The following is a 14,887-nucleotide window of genomic DNA, read 5'->3' as shown; positions in this document are numbered from 1 at the left end:
GGCCGCTGCCAGCCCACCCCCAGCCCCCAGCCTGCGNTGGTGGTAAGGGGCACGGGGATGACAGCAACGAGAAGCTGGGGGGCTGAGAGATGCTGGTGGGGCAGGGATGAGAATGAGGAACAGTAGCAGTGACCAAGGTGGTGTTGAGGGTGATGGCTGGAAGCTGGGCTCCGGGCGGCGGCGGTGGCGTGAGCCTAAGGGACCGAAATGTTGGTGAGAAAGAGTGATGGTGGGGAGAGTAATATTGGTGGGGGGTATAAGGGAGGAAACCTCTCCCTGGAAGACCTCCCCTCGTGTGTTATGGCCCAGAATAGCGTCACGTGTCTCATGCTTCAGCAGGTACGAAGCCGCAGTGTCAGGACGCGGAGGGACCACTGGAGAGAGGTGCGTTCCCCAGCCAGGAGCCCGTATTGCCCGGGCGAGCCCACGAGCGTCCACTGCAGGACTTTCCCGGAGCCCAGCTCCACCTCCGCACCTTTCCGTCACTTGCTAATCTCTGTAACAGAGAAAAGCCTGAGGTTCAGGGCCTCTGAGAGGCGGAGCTGGCACCGGGGGTGGCATGGGCTTCCCCTGGGCCGCAGGGACTGAGAATGGGGGACACTTACCGTGGAAAGTGGCCAGGTGGGTACCTGTGCCGGACCGTGTCGACGGCCCCAGTTCCGCACTCTTCCCTCCGTCCACACCCTTGCAAGGTAACCTCCAGGTGCTCCCCCTCTGTGGGCAGAGCACGATTTTGCAGCCCTGGTTTGGCTGTGAGATTTGTTTGAATCAATGCATGTCGGTGGGCGTGCCTGGGCTAGCGCCCCAGAAGGAGGATCTGTGGAGCCTGGGGGAGACCAGAGGGACCCCAGGATGCATGAGAAAGAATGTTTTTTTTATGCCGATGAGTTTTGTAACTTTTTTTTTTAAGTGCAAGCATCCATTTTATGGCAATAGCTGATGGATATGGAAGGTCCACTGCACCCCAGGTTTCAGATGAAGAAACCCAGGCTCAGAGAGGTGAAGACTCTTGTCCAGGGCACCTGGCTGGGGATTTGACCCCAGCTATTCTGCCCTCAGAGCCCATCCTAAAGAGAAAACACCGATCCCTGAGCGTGAGAGGTGACAAGAAGACCCTGGCGGTCGCCTGCTCTTTCTGCTGAGCCCCCGAGACTGTCAGCTCCCATTTAGAACCCTCTCTCTCTCTGAACATACCCCTAACTTTATTCCAACCCGGATTTCTTATTATGTGCGTGTATGTGTACTTAATAATGATAAAGCACTTGTATGTCATATTTGACAGGAGGGCTTTTTTTCATCTCAAGTTTAAAGCACTACTGGGAAATAATTAGTGCTACTAGAGTCAAAAACAATGGGACCCCATCAGAAAAGACAGTCTCGGAAACTCTCAGATCTTAATTGAACAATTACCTCTTATGCCTATGAATACTTCATTATTACATGCCCTGTTATTATTAGCTGTTATTATTGTTTTAGATGAATGCTGGGGCTTTTTTAAAAATCAAAAGCCATTTTCAGCCACACTGTTCATCTCCCCGGAACGCACACGTCTGACATTTCCGAATGTAATAATGTCGTTGCCGGCAGTCAACATGCCTCGCCCAGACGACGGTGTATTCGGATCATTTCAGTTGTTCGGACAGAGCCATTAAATACCCCAGGCCCCTGTTCATACTGTTATTAAGTTTTGACTCCCTAGGGAAAGCATTCACATGAGAATCAAGCACCCCCTACCTTTTGTTTTTTAGGGGTTCAAAGCTGTCATGGACAATGGGGAGATTTTGGTTTGCTCAAGCTTACGAGGTGAAGTGAAAGTGTGGGTAGTGGCGGGAGCAGAGGACAGGATGGAAAGGGTTCTGGCAGCCCAGCCCCCAGCCCAGGGAGGGCGGGCAGGCGGGGCATCTTCTGGTCTCAGAGGGAATTCAGAAAGGAGGAAGCATGGGAACATGGAGTGTTAGGCACTGTGCTCAGAGTTCCGCGTTTGCGTCTCGGGAACCATGTTTGGGAACCAAAGTACAGGTGTTTGGTGCCTTTCCAGAAGTCACGTGCCCTCTTCCTTCTCCACAGCACCTGTTTTGTCAGAGTTCTTCACTCTGCTCCAGTCATGGGCTCCCCTGAGCCAAGCACTGTGACTCTACTTCCCTTACTAGGGCATTGGTAGAGGAATGGCCATGGGAACCAGTTCTGACCCATAAGACAAGTCTGCTAAAGGAAGAGGGGGCTTTTGGGAAAATAGGGAAATCTAGGAAGACAGTGTCTTCTCCTTGGCTGGGCACTCTCAGGTCTATGATGTGATGCCTGGAACTGCAGCAGCCATTTTGTGACCATGAAAGGACTTCGTGGAATAGAAGGATGAGAAAGGATCTTCGGTGATACCATCGAGCTGCTGAATTAACCAACTCTGGGGCTGCCCTAGCTTCGGGCTTCTCATGATCGTTTGAGACGCTCATTTTTCTTTCTCATTTAAACCAACGAGCCAGGGTTTCCTGCTACTTTGCCCAGATCAGAGTATATTTTTATCACGATTTTACAGGTGAAGAATGTGAAACCCAGTGAAGCGAACACCCTTGCATAAGAGCGCACAGCTCAGATGTGCTGGAGTCAGGGTTTGCCCCCTATCTTAGGAGATGAGCCCCTCCGGGAGGTTGGCGGGATTTTTTGTTTTTTTTACTTAAGTGTTTTGGCCTTTCCAAAGCATGTGCACGTTCCATTTCTCTGCGGTAATGGGCTGTGGTGGCTTCGAACATGAGGGGACGGTGGACGGTGGAGGGCGGTTGGAGCTGGGCCTTGAATCCAGGTGTCCGGATCCCAGCTGAGAGTCTTCCCAGCATCTCAAGATGCTCAGTGACATCAGAGAGTCCCGCCTGCTCTTAGCCCCCGTTGGTTTGGGATGCACCCACTGGATCCCGCCCAGCAGCCTTTGGCCCCGAGCAGGGTGGGAACTGCGGATCCTGGAGACTGGCCACTAGGGGCCGCTGTGGTCACACCCAGGGACCTCCTCAGAGGAGGCCAGAGGGAACTTGGAACCAGCCAGCTTGGCCGGGAGGAACCCCTTCGCTGAGCTCCCCATTAGGTGTCCCACACTTCCCAACAAGGAGAGAAGGTGGCCCAGATCTGCCTCTGGTAAGTCTAGACCCTGGTCACTGTGTGCCCGCAGGCAAGTTGCCTTCCCTCTCTGAAACTCACTTTTGTCATTTTCAAAATAGGGGTGCTCACTCCCACCTGTCACTCCCCCCTCTCGTCCTGGGGGTCCTTTCCCCTCTCTGGGCCTAGCTCAACACGGTGGACAAAGACTGACGGGATGTGGTGGCCATGGAATTGAGGCCCAGTGACTGCAGGCCGGGGTTGGATTCCAGTCGTTGCTCTGCTACAGATTAATTCGTCTTTGTGTTGTAACCGGGGAAACTGAGGGCCACACATCACCAGAGAGAAGGACTTAGTTTCCCTAATTGCAGTACGAGGTAGGACTCAGTATTTCCCCAAGTATTTGTCCCTTGGGATATCAGTGGATAGAAACAAAAACTTAGGTAATCAAAAAAGTGAGGGAGGGCCCCTGGGTGGCCCAGTCGGTTAAGCGTCGGACTCTTGGTTTTGGCTCAGGTAGTGACCTCACAGTCTGTGAGTTCGATCCCGCGTTGGGCTCCCCACTGACAGCGTCGAGCCTGCTTGGAATTCTCTGTCTCTGTCTCTCTGCTCCTCCCTTGCTCGCAAGCATGCCTCTTTCTCTTTCTCTCAAAATTAAATAAATAAGGGCACCTGTGTGGCTTAGTTGTTTGAGCAACCGACTTCGGCTCAGGTCATGATCTTGCAGTTCTTGAGTTCGAGCACCACATTGGGCTCACTGCTGTCAGTGCAGAGCCCACTTGGGATCCTCCATCCCACCCTCCCTGCCCCTTCCCCACTCACTCGGTCTCTCTCAAAACTAAATTTAAAAAATATTTACAAAATAAAGAACATAGGGGCGCCTGGGTGGCTAGTCTGTTAAGCATCTGACTTCATCTCAGTCATGAACTCACAGTTCATGAGTTGGAGCCCCGTGTGGGGCTCTGTGTTGACCGCTGACAGCCTGGAGCCTCTCTCTCTCTCTCTGCCCCTCCCCTGCTTGTGCTCAGTCTCTCTCTCTCAAAAGAAATAAACGTTAATAAGCATCTGACTTCAGCTCAGGTCTTGATCTCAGTTTGTGAGTTCGAGCCCTGCATTGGGCTCTATGCTGACAGCTCCGTGCCTGGAGGCTGCTTCAGATTCTGTTTCCCTCTCTCTCTGCTCTTCCCCTGCAAACGCTCTCTCAAAAATGAATAAATGTTAAAAAAAATTAAAAGTAAATAAATAAACCTTTACGAAAAAGAACTAAAACATGTTAGGGAAATGCTGAGTTAAAAGAATGCCTTGCCTGCAGGACTTTTCAGAGCCTTTAATATGCTAATATGATTTGGGCCTCTCCAAGGTGCGGGGGAGGAGGATGCATCTGTTTTTCCGGAATTCTTTTTACCTGGAAAATCCACTTTCCAAGGTAAAAGCAGCCGGCATAAGTGATGACAGAAATAACACCCCTAACTTTTGGGGCATCTTCTCCAAAGCAGGCTCTACTCCCTAGGGGACTTGATCACCTGCTTCCTGTGTCCAGCCGCACATGGTGGTAATGTGGTAATATATCAGTCTCTTTATAGGGGAGAAATAGGTGGCTCCGAGAGGGGTGGTCACTTGCCAAAGGCCACGTGCTCGTGAGGGGCAGTGTCAGCCGTGGAACCAGGTCTGCCTGATCCTCAAACCGCTAGACCCCACTGCCCTCTCACAGGACCCTTTTGTCCTGTAATTCTGATCCCACATCAGCTGGTGACTTCCCGTCCTTCAGATGCCACGACCTCCTTTGACAGATCTGGAAGTGAGGCTCAGGGAGGCCACACAAGTCCCCCACAGGGGCACCTGTGGAGTCAAAGAGTTACTGAAGCCAGTGTTCCGGCCTCCTCCCTTCCTGCCACCGCTGGCCTAGCCAGCTGGCCATGGTGGTGATTGAAACAGACATCCAGGGTAGCTCTGTGCTGTCTTGACTCCTATGCCAGCCTCCAGGGCACTTTCCCACTTCCGCAGAGGGGAAACTGAGACAGGGCCAACCCCTGAACTTGGCCCACAGCAGCCAGCAACCTGGAACATACCGTCGGGCTTCCAGCTGCGAGGGGGTGGGGGTGGGGGGTGTTCCCCGTGCACCCTGCCCCACTGTGTGGCTCCCTTAAAGGGCCCTCACAGCCCCTAGTTGGGCCTGGAAGGTAGAGCCCAGTCAGGGGCATGGGGGAGTGAAGGGTGTCTATTTAAAGTGTCCCCTGTACCAGACCCTCCGCTGAAATATGTGCCCAAGCGTTCAGGCCCCTCTGGGGCAGCTCTGATGTCTCTGTAAAGTGGAGGGATCTTGTAGCCCTGGTTAGCGAAGTAAGTGGCCAGAAGTCTCGAGGTTCTGGGCCAGCCTCGTGTGGCTGTGTGTGGGACAGGTCAGCTCCTCGGACTGTGAGCCCAAGGCAGCTAAATGGAGGAGGAGAAGCCGGGTGTGGCCAGGAGAGACTTGGAGACCGAGAAAGGCAGACCGCCCCCCCCCCTTCCCGCCCCTTCCCCCAGCATGCCGCCCTGCAGCCGGGCGCGGGACCCCAGGCTGGACCCGGGTCCTAGAGCCAGTGGCTGTACCAGGGGCACGGTGGCAGTGTACCGTTCTCCACAAAGTGCGGCAGTTCACAGCTCAGACTCTGAATCAGACAGGCCTGGGTTCTGTCCAGCTGCCTCTCCACCCTCCGTCCTCAGCTGACTCTGGGCAGCCTCACCCGGGACACGGGGGGGGGTGCACCGTTGTGGGGGCCAATGACCGTGACGACTAATACTGGTTAGCCCTGAGCCTGGTGACGGGTGTGCCTAGGGTGACTGTGGGTGATTGCAGCACTGATAGTAACGTGGTCATCGCCTGTGCTGCAAGGCGACGATATTAAGGGCACACTGTTGTTGGCGGCATGTCGGCATGTCCGCATGTCGGAATGGCGACTCCGGAAGGCTCTTTGTGCTCAGCCAGTTAGGCTCTGGGGAAGGAGCTGGGCCAAGACGCCCGGGGAGCCGGTGCTGGGGTAGGGCCAGAAGCCCAGCCGGACCCCGGGGCCTGGCCCAGCCTGTGCTGGGGGGCACTGCCCCACACCCCACGCGCACCTCCCAAAGAGGAGGCGGGCCCTCCATCTGAGTCTCCAAATCTCTGCAAATGGGAGGGACTCAGCTTGGACGCTGGCCCCAGCCTTGCCTCCGTGTGCTCCCCTGATGCCCAGCGTGCCTGGGGCTGGGGACCTGGGCACCCCAGAGACCACGCTGGCATGAAGGTGGCCCCTGGGAACAGCCGAGCCACAGGCCACCACCCAGCCCTGAACCTGGCCCTAGACGCTGTGGCTCTGCCCCTCTCCCAGACTCCAGAACGGTGCTTTTGTCCTTGAATTCCCTGTCTGGTTCAGGGTCACCCAGAGGAGCAAAGCCCCGACTGCAGCCTGCTTCTAGCTCCTTCCAGAGGCTGGGCCTGCTGGTCTGCCTGTCTCCAGGGGCCGTGGGCAGGCTGCAGCTGTGTGAGGGCGGAGGCTGCCTGAGAGCCAGGGTGGGGGCCTGATGCCACGACCCAGCTCCCTCTTACCCACTGTTGGTCCACCCATCCGTCCGTGAGGCCGTCGTCAGGTTCTTCCTTCTCATCCGTAAGATGGGGACGATCGTTACAGACCTGATCCAACTGTTGTGAGGCTCCATTTTGGGAGGTCAGAAAAGCGCTTTGTCAACTGCTGTTTGCATCCCACTTAGGATCACTCCCAGAGGCCTGCCTGGCAGCACTTTCTCAGCTGGTCGCCCAGCAGGACGCCAAGGCCGCTCCCAGGGCTTGAGGGTGATGTGCAGAAGGGCCTGGTCCCGCCTGGCACCCACGTAGGGCTCCGAGCAAGGGGAAGGGAGGCTTGCATCAAACACACTGGGCGGGGGGCGGGTTGCCTGGGCAGCTCAGCAAGCGTCCCACTAGGGCTCAGCTCATGATCTCACAGCTCATGGGTTCGGGCCCTGCGACAGACTCTGTGCTATCAGCACACAGCCCGCTTCAGAAGCTCTGTCCCTCTCTCTCTCTCTCTGCCTCTCCCCAGCTCGCTCTCCCTCTCAAAAACATTTAAAAAATAATTTAGAAACTGAAAACAACAAAATCAAACTCCTCCCTGCCAGGGGATAGGGCAGAGACAGGATGTGAAGACGAGTCCATGCTGTGGAGGCCAAACCCCAACTTTTCAGAATTGCTGTGTGACCTTAGGCAGGTCACCCAACATCTCTGAGCCTCGGTTCCTTCCTCTCAGACACCTACTACCTTGTAAGGAAGTGGAGGCTCCGGTGAGGTACAGTGTACATGAAAACACCCAGCGCAAAGTTAAGTGCCTGATAAATGCCAAGGGTCCTGGGGTGCGGTGGCCTCCTGCCGATCTCCGGGCAACCGGGGCCTGCGGTGGGTGTGTGTTGGGGCCGGCCAGGGAGAAGGTCACTGCCACAGCCACTTTGGCCTGCCTGCAGCCACCCTGCCCCAAGGAAGGTTGAGCGTGTCAGACACAGAGAAGCTGGGGAGGCATTTCCTGATGCGGGGAGACACCACCCCCAGACACCCCTGCACCATCCAGGGAATGGGCCCAGGGGCCCCGGCTCGGGTCCGTCTCAGCCACTCTGTACAGGAGTCGCTGGCCGTGCCCGGTGGCCTCCTGCCTGTGCGGACACGTAAACAGGGTAAATGACAGTGTCCGCCGTGAAAGAGCTGGAAAAGTAAACGAAACCCCGAATGCAGAGTGGCTGGTGGGTGCCAGAAGGTTCCTGGCCCGCTGCCCTGGGGCCCCGGGGCCCCAATCCCGGACGGCTGCAGGGAAGGCAGCCCGTTTTCCTCCCGAGGGCGGGAAGGGAGACAGAACAAAACAAGAGCTACAAAACAATTCCACAGCTGAGACACCATCTGTGTTTTCCTTTTTTTTTCTTTCTCTTCGTTTTTAAAACAATATAGTGCAGACTGCACTTCTCACAGTAGAATATAATGGTCAATTTTAGTATAAAAAAAAAACATTCTCAGAGATTTGTAAATGCACTTAGTGCTCGAACAGGCCTTGGAGAGATACAGTACCGCTTCCGGAGTGCCGGATGGGCCAGGACTGGGGGACTTCGAGCCTTGGGGACTTAACAGGGGTCCTTGCCTGCCCCCATGCCCGCCCCCCCCCCTTGATGGTGTGGGGCGGGCCTGGGAGGGCAGCTTGCAGGGAAGGCGTTGGACTGGATCTCCCAATGAAGACCAGTAGGTTGCCTCCTCGTTGGCTCTGAGGACAACCCCTGAGGAAGGCAGGGTAGGGTCCCTCTGACCAGATTAGCCCCTGGGGTGCCTTTGTGCGAATAGGAAAATGGCGCCCCTTCCTCAAGATTCAGAAAACTGCCATAATAAATATACATGTCTAGGATGCAAATGGTGTCTCCTTGGATGAGGTGCCCTTGTGCAGTGCACAGCCTGGAGGGCTGTACCCAGCAGCTCTGTAAGATGTGGAGAGAAGGGGGATGGTGGTAGTACGGGGCTTGGAGAGTGGGGATGGGGGTATAATTCTGTGTTGGGAAGAAATGGGAGGGGGAAGGAGAATCTAGAGGAGGAGGAGCAGGGGAGTGGTGGTCCTTGGAGCCTCTCAGAGTGGTCTTCACCTGGATTGGCCATTGGGGGTTGCTGCAGGCCCTGGGACTTCCTATACCCCGCCTCTCTGCTCCTTTTCCAGGAGACTGGGGAGCCCGTGGGGGGAGGAGCTCTCCGACCCCTAGGGGCTGTTCTGACCCCGCCCTGACTCTGGACCATCACACATTTCCTCCAGTGTCCTGCCCTGGCCTGAGCCCCTCTCTCGGGAAAACCAGAAAGAACCATTCCTGTTTTAAAGTGGTTTCTCTCTCCCTGCCTCCACCAGCCTGGATGGAGGAAGTGGCGGGCGTCTGCAGCTGTCCCGGGCCCTCCCCGTGTCCTAGGGCAGCCGATGACAGCAGGGAGGGGCCTTGGGGAGCCAGGTTGCCCCGAGGCTCCCCATCAGGTGGCCGCGCGGCGGCAGCCAGCCCGGCTTCCCTGTGGGCACCCGCGGGCACTCGGGCACAGGGCGAGGCTGGGTGCCCCTGCGCACTACCCACCCTCTTCTGCGGCCTGCCTCCCTGCTCAGCGCCCTGTCCATCTGTCCGCGCGTCTGCCGGGCAGGCCTTATCTGTAGACGGGCAGGCGGATGTGGGCATGCTGGTGGTCGAGCAGCCGGGGCACAGCCACGGTCTCGTAGCCCTTGCCCAGCATCTGCTCCTTGATGCAGGGCGGCCGGATGTCATTGATGAGATACTCCAGCGACTGCAGGCTGCTGCTCAGCGCCGCCGTGTTGCACACGCTTTTGCTGGGCAGGCCGGAGAGGGCCTCCACGGGGGGCCCCGCCAGCTCCCGGGGCGCCCCCGGCCCCAGCTCAGTGACCGCCACGGCCGCCGCCGGGTTGTAGCAGTCGCTGGTGGGGGTCACCAGCACACTGTTCCAGGGGGCAGCGAAGTACTGGCCCACAGTGAAGCCGGTGGGCAGTCCCATGCTGCAGTTGAGGGGTGACCCGCTAGCCCGCTCGTACAGCCGCCCCCCGCAAGCCTCCGGGGACTTGCTGGCCACAGTGCTGCCGCTGTAGGCCCGCAGCGGCTGGGGAGGCGGCGGGGGCGGCTTCTGCGGCCACAGCAGGTAATCCAGGCCCCCGTCCGCGTACCCTGCAGGCTTCGTGGCCCCAGCCAACGTTAAGGCCGCCGTGCCGCCCTGGCCCAGCTCGGCCCCTTTGCGGCAGTCAGGCAGGCCTGCAGCAGCTGAGTAGGCCATGCCGGGGAAGCTGGGCACAGGGCCGTGCTTGGCGGGGCTGGGGTGGGGACCGGCTACGGCCTGGCAGGCGGCAGGCGCGGCGCCCGGGGCCTGGCACTGCTGGTTGAGCTGGTAGAGGATGCTGTGGATGGAGGGCAGGTTGGAAGGCGGCAGGGGCAGGCCGCGGCCAGGCAGGGGGATGACGGAGGCGGCGGTGGCGGCGGCAGCGGGCAGGCCTGGTGGGGGGGCAGGCGCCTCGGGCGGNNNNGGCTTGGGAGGGGCCAGGGGCCCCAGAGCGCTGGGCGCCGGGTAGGGCGCGATGCCCACCTGCACGGCGGCTGGTGACAGCTTGGTCCGCTTGCCCTCGGCGCTCTTGAGCACGCTTTTGGCGGGCCCGGCCGGTGCCGCACTGCCGGAAGAGGAGACGGCGGCCTTGACGATGGCCAGCAGGCCCTGGTAGCCGGCGGAGTGCTGCGGGTAGGGGCTGTAGCGCTGGCCGCTGGTGTCATAACCGTTGACCGTGCGGCCCAGGTGCTTGTGCTGGGGCACCCGGATGTTGGTGGGGAAGATCTTGATGGACAGCGGGCTGTTGGCCACCTTCTCCGCGTAGGCGTCCAGCTCTGCCGGGCTCGGGTAGCGGGACGAATGCATGGAGCTGGCGGCTGTCTCGCCTGTGGGGACAAGCGGAGAGGAAAGCACGGGTGAGAGCTGGTCCCATGCTCCGGGGAGGCCGTGAGGCCACAGCCTGCCTCTCCCTCGTCCGGTTCCCCATTCGCCCCCCTTTGCTCCTCCGTGTGTCCCTTCTCAACTCCAAAGCTTCGAACTGGGTGAAAAGTACAGAAAGGAGATTGCGTGCACTGTAAGCTGAGCCTTCATGGACAGAACGCGCTGTGGCTGAGATGGGTCACCGCCAGTCCCCAGAGTGTCCCGTGCGACTCTGCCCAAGTGCACAGCTGTCCTGACCTCTGTACACGCGGGAGGGAATCCTGCCACGCGTGCACACCCACATCGGCCTCTGCTGCTTAAGGTGTTTTGTGAGATTCGCTCAGGTGGCCGCGGTTCGCTCCTCACGGCCGTGTGGTCCTCGTGCGGGACTGTGCCACCGGCTACTCCTCCTTCCTACAGCTGGTGGCATTTGGGCGGTTTCTGGTTTGGGGCCGACGCCCATACCACCGCACTTGCCGGTGCCTGTGTCCAGTGAGTTCCCTTGGGACTGGGCACAGGGCGGGGACTCGGGCGGGTGGACATGCAGCTCTAGGAGAAGAGGCCCCACAGTTTGCCCATGGGCCTGTGCCAGGCCGCGCTTCCCCGCAGAGATCAGGAGTCCCGGGGGCGCCACACCTCACTGACGCTTGGCCCTTCCTCCTAGCTCTTCCTTATCCTCTCTGCACCTCCCTTTGCTCACATGTCAGATGGGATGATGGTGGCCTGCTGACCTCTATGGGACAGTTAAGCATGTTGCTGTGTGAACCAACAACAGACAGACAGGAGCGGCTCTGTGGGCTTTCATTGGCTGCTCACATCGCCTGCTTGATCGGTAGGCAGGTGAGGAGATATTTTAGCCACAATGGCTGTCTGGCCCGTCCCCAAACCTGCCTGTCACCTGCAAGGCGAGCGTGGTACCCACTGCGTTTTCTGCATGCTGTCATGGTAGGGCTGCACTGTGTGGGACAGGATGACTGTCCTACTGGTGCCCACCCTGCTCACCAGCAACCCTCCCCCTTCCATCCAGAGCCCCTCCTGTGCCGGAGGTGTTGCTCCGTGCTGCCTAGGACCCTCCTGAGGTAGGGAAAGGAGCGGGGCCCTTCAGGAGACAGGTGGGAAGGCTCCAGGGTTTGGAGCTGGCTGGGGGGAGCCTTGCCTAGTTGTGGGGCTTTGTGGCTTGCCTGACTGAGCCTCAGTTTCCCCACCTGTGGAATGGGGATCATGGCTGTCTGTCGCGCAGGGTGGCCTGGAGAGGTGGCTGCCAAGGAGCTGAGCACATAGTTGGGGTTGGGAGGCGGTGACCTGTCTGGGCCCTGGGGCAAGGGGCCCCTACAAGGTCTCCGCAACACGCTGCCTTTCTCCTGCCCCATGCCACCCCTGGAGCTGACCGGTGACTCCCAGGGGGGACTTGAGAATGGGGCTTCACCAGGCTGAGCCTCAGTTTCCTCATCTGTAAAATGGGAGGTGATACTGCCAGGAACACTGCCTCCCTGGGTGGCCGCGAACTCACGGGTCGTGTGTGGTGGAGGTGCTGGCAGAACCAGGCGCCCTCTGGGTGGGAGCGCTGACGACGCCCTCCCCATCTGCCTGTGCCTCCCTGGGGGGCGGGCAGGGGCTCCAGCTGCCCTTCCTTCGGACCAGCCCAGGGAGTCCTGGCACTGTGGCTGGGGTGGACTGCAGACCCCACCTCACCCCACATCCCATCCATCCAGAGCCTCACTCCCCCAGCCCCTTGTTGGGCCCCCAGCCTATCAGCAAGACATGTGCTGCGATGGGAAGGCTCGGGCATTTGGGGTTGCAGGCGGGAGCCTCACCCAGCCGGGCTCTGAAAAGTGAGCTTTCTGGAAGAAAGAGCATCCCAGTGAAGGCCATGTCGAAAGGGGTGAGAGCAACATATTTCAGGCAGAAGAAACAGCACAGGCAGAGGTCCAGAGGTGAGGAAGCATGTCCCAAGTGGGAACTGTAAATGATAGGGAATGAGAGAAGCCTGGAACAGGCATGTGGAGNCCAGAGGGGCCTCCTGGCTGCAGGGCAGTGGTCCTTCCCCAGTGGGCACACTGGCCACGTTTGGTGATGTATGTGGTCATTACAACTTGGCCCCCCCCACCCCTAAACATCCCGCAGCGCTCTCCCACAGAGAGCCCCGCCCCAGGCCATCGGCAGCCAGGGAAGGCTGCAGGGGAGGAGGGGCAGGGGTGCGCATGCGTGTTGCAAAGGTCATTTCCCTCTGCCCCAAGGTGCAGGAATGTGGCCTGACCTGCGCAGGGCAGTGGCGGCAGGGAGGGAAGAGGCAGGCGGCACTCAGCAGCCCATGGAGACTAGGGCAGTGCCCCTCCAGCCCTTGGGCATAATACGGGGCCGGGCAGGTGGAGCTGACCCCTGGCCGGCCACAGGCCCCCATCCTGACCCTGCCTGGGGCAGCCCCCTCCTAAGTGGCCTAAAATAAACTCGGTGTGGAGAATGGAAATGTCACTTTGGCCAACGGGGGAATCTTTCTCTGAGATTGGATTTAAACTACATTATACAAGCAATTTCATGGGCACTTAGCGCCGCTCGGAGAGTCCCACAAAAAAGGGACCAGCTCTTCATTTACCAGCCATAAATCAGCAGTTGCTATAATGAGCACAAAAATGTCACTTTTATGCAATTTTACAGATGAACAAAACTGGTGAAATTAACTGTGGTAACCTACTATAGTCAGCAAAAGCGGCTGCCGAGGAAAAAAAATTATATCTGTATGTATTTTTGTTCCTCTTAAACCCTCTTCCCAAGCAGGTTTCTGCCATTGTGGTGTGAAAACTCATTTGTCCTCACCATTATACTTTCATTTGGAGTTTATCTTGAGTATCCAATGAGCCACCAACTGTGAAAATGATTAAATCTACAAAATCTATCTAATGGATGGAATAAATTAGGTGTTTAAAACNGTGGAGGAAATAAGTGCTGCCTGTTACTGGTTCCCATTCACGGAAAGGAGGAGCCGGTCTGGCCCCCTGCTGGCCAGCAGGGCGCCAGGAGGGCAGGCCAGTCCCTGCAGCACTTGTGGGAGTGGACGGAGGCTGCCTTTCAGTAAGCGTGGAGTACAGGCTCGACTCTGTGCCTGTGGCTTTCCTTGACATCTCGTGCAGGGCACCTGACCACTCTGAGAAGTGGGTGATGGTCCCTACCTGACAGATGAGGCAGCGGATGAGTCAGAGCATTTGGCAGGCAGCCACCAAGATGTGCCACACCCCTCTGCATCACTGTCACTTCTTGGTACTCACGCTCGTGTGCCATTTCCCCCTGCCTCCCCAAGTGGGGCTGACCCAGGTGACCTCTGAGGTCCTGTGGACCCAGCCAAGACCAGGTCATGGAGGCGCTGTGGCCTCCTCCTCCTCACTCACTGGGATCACTTGCTGCAGGGGAAGCAGCCCATGGAGAAGCCCACGGGGCAGCTGACTGGGGGCCTCCTGCCCACAGCCATGTGAGGCAGCCCTGGTCGAGCCTTCAGATGAGTGCCACCCCAGCCAGCATCCTGACTGCAGCTTCATGGAAGGCGCCCAGCAGAACTGCCCCGCTCAGCATCTCCTGAGTCCCTGATCACAACCATGAGAGAGAACACATGTCTATCCATGTCTCAGGCCGCTAATGATGCAGCCAGTTACCCAGCAATAGACAGGAGAGACCCCTGTTTTACAGATGAGGATGTGAGCTCAGAGCTTCCTGAGACTATGCAATGGGTGAGGGGGCAGAGCTGAGATCTGGACCGGTGTGCCTTCCTTCCAGGTCTTCTTTCTAATCACCCCATGAGGCAGGCCACTCGAAGGGCTCTCCCTCTTCCATAGAACTGGGAGGAGGATAAGCCAAAGGAGGGACCCTGGAGTCAGCCTGGAGGCCCCGAGAGGCAGGAGGTGAGCCGTTGGAGGTTACAGGCCCGGCAGCTCTCCCCGGCCCCCCCCACCCCCCCTTGGCTGGCTGCTAGGGCCTGCTAGCTCGCCGTCCTGGGCGGCTCTTGCCTGGGCACGTGCTCAGGGCTCTTGGGTGTCTTGAATGGGAGGGTTTGGGTGGGAGCAGGGACGTGCCGCTGCAGGTCACCAGAGTCCCTGGTCCCAAGCCTGGCCTGGTGGCGCAGTGGCCACCACAGCTGCTACTTTAGGTCTTGTTCCTGAAGGGCTTTCTCCATACCCACTCCAGGTGCCTCAAACCCAGCCCCCACAGTTCAGTGCCTTGCACAGCCCCGCGTGGCCAGTATAATGACACAAAAAAGGCATCACAGATGGGACCAGCTGAGCCGTCTGTCTGTGGCGGGCTTCTAAGCAGTGGTAAGGATGGGGGGTGGGGGGAGCAGCG

The 14,887-nt window shown here is 58.4% G+C and overlaps 1 protein-coding gene across 2 annotated transcripts in view; it reads right to left on the bottom strand.

Annotated features, from left to right (window-relative positions):
• Positions 1-7,990: 7,990 nt before the first annotated feature.
• The window catches only part of FAM222A (family with sequence similarity 222 member A), a 55,880-nt gene continuing 48,983 nt past the window's right edge, over positions 7,991-14,887 (bottom strand). For both annotated transcript variants that reach the window (XM_077775352.1, XM_077775356.1), the window contains one exon: positions 7,991-10,524. In XM_077775352.1, the coding sequence (XP_077631478.1) occupies positions 9,239-10,524 (1,286 nt within the window). In that variant the 3' untranslated portion in view covers positions 7,991-9,238. The remainder of the gene's footprint in view (positions 10,525-14,887) is intronic.

The sequence above is a fragment of the Crocuta crocuta genome, unplaced genomic scaffold, assembly GCF_008692635.1.
Source record: "Crocuta crocuta isolate KB4526 unplaced genomic scaffold, BGI_CrCroc_1.0 scaffold313, whole genome shotgun sequence".
Lineage (NCBI taxonomy): Eukaryota > Metazoa > Chordata > Mammalia > Carnivora > Hyaenidae > Crocuta > Crocuta crocuta.
Note: the sequence above shows the minus strand (reverse complement) of the source record. Positions and strands in the feature narration are given on the sequence as shown.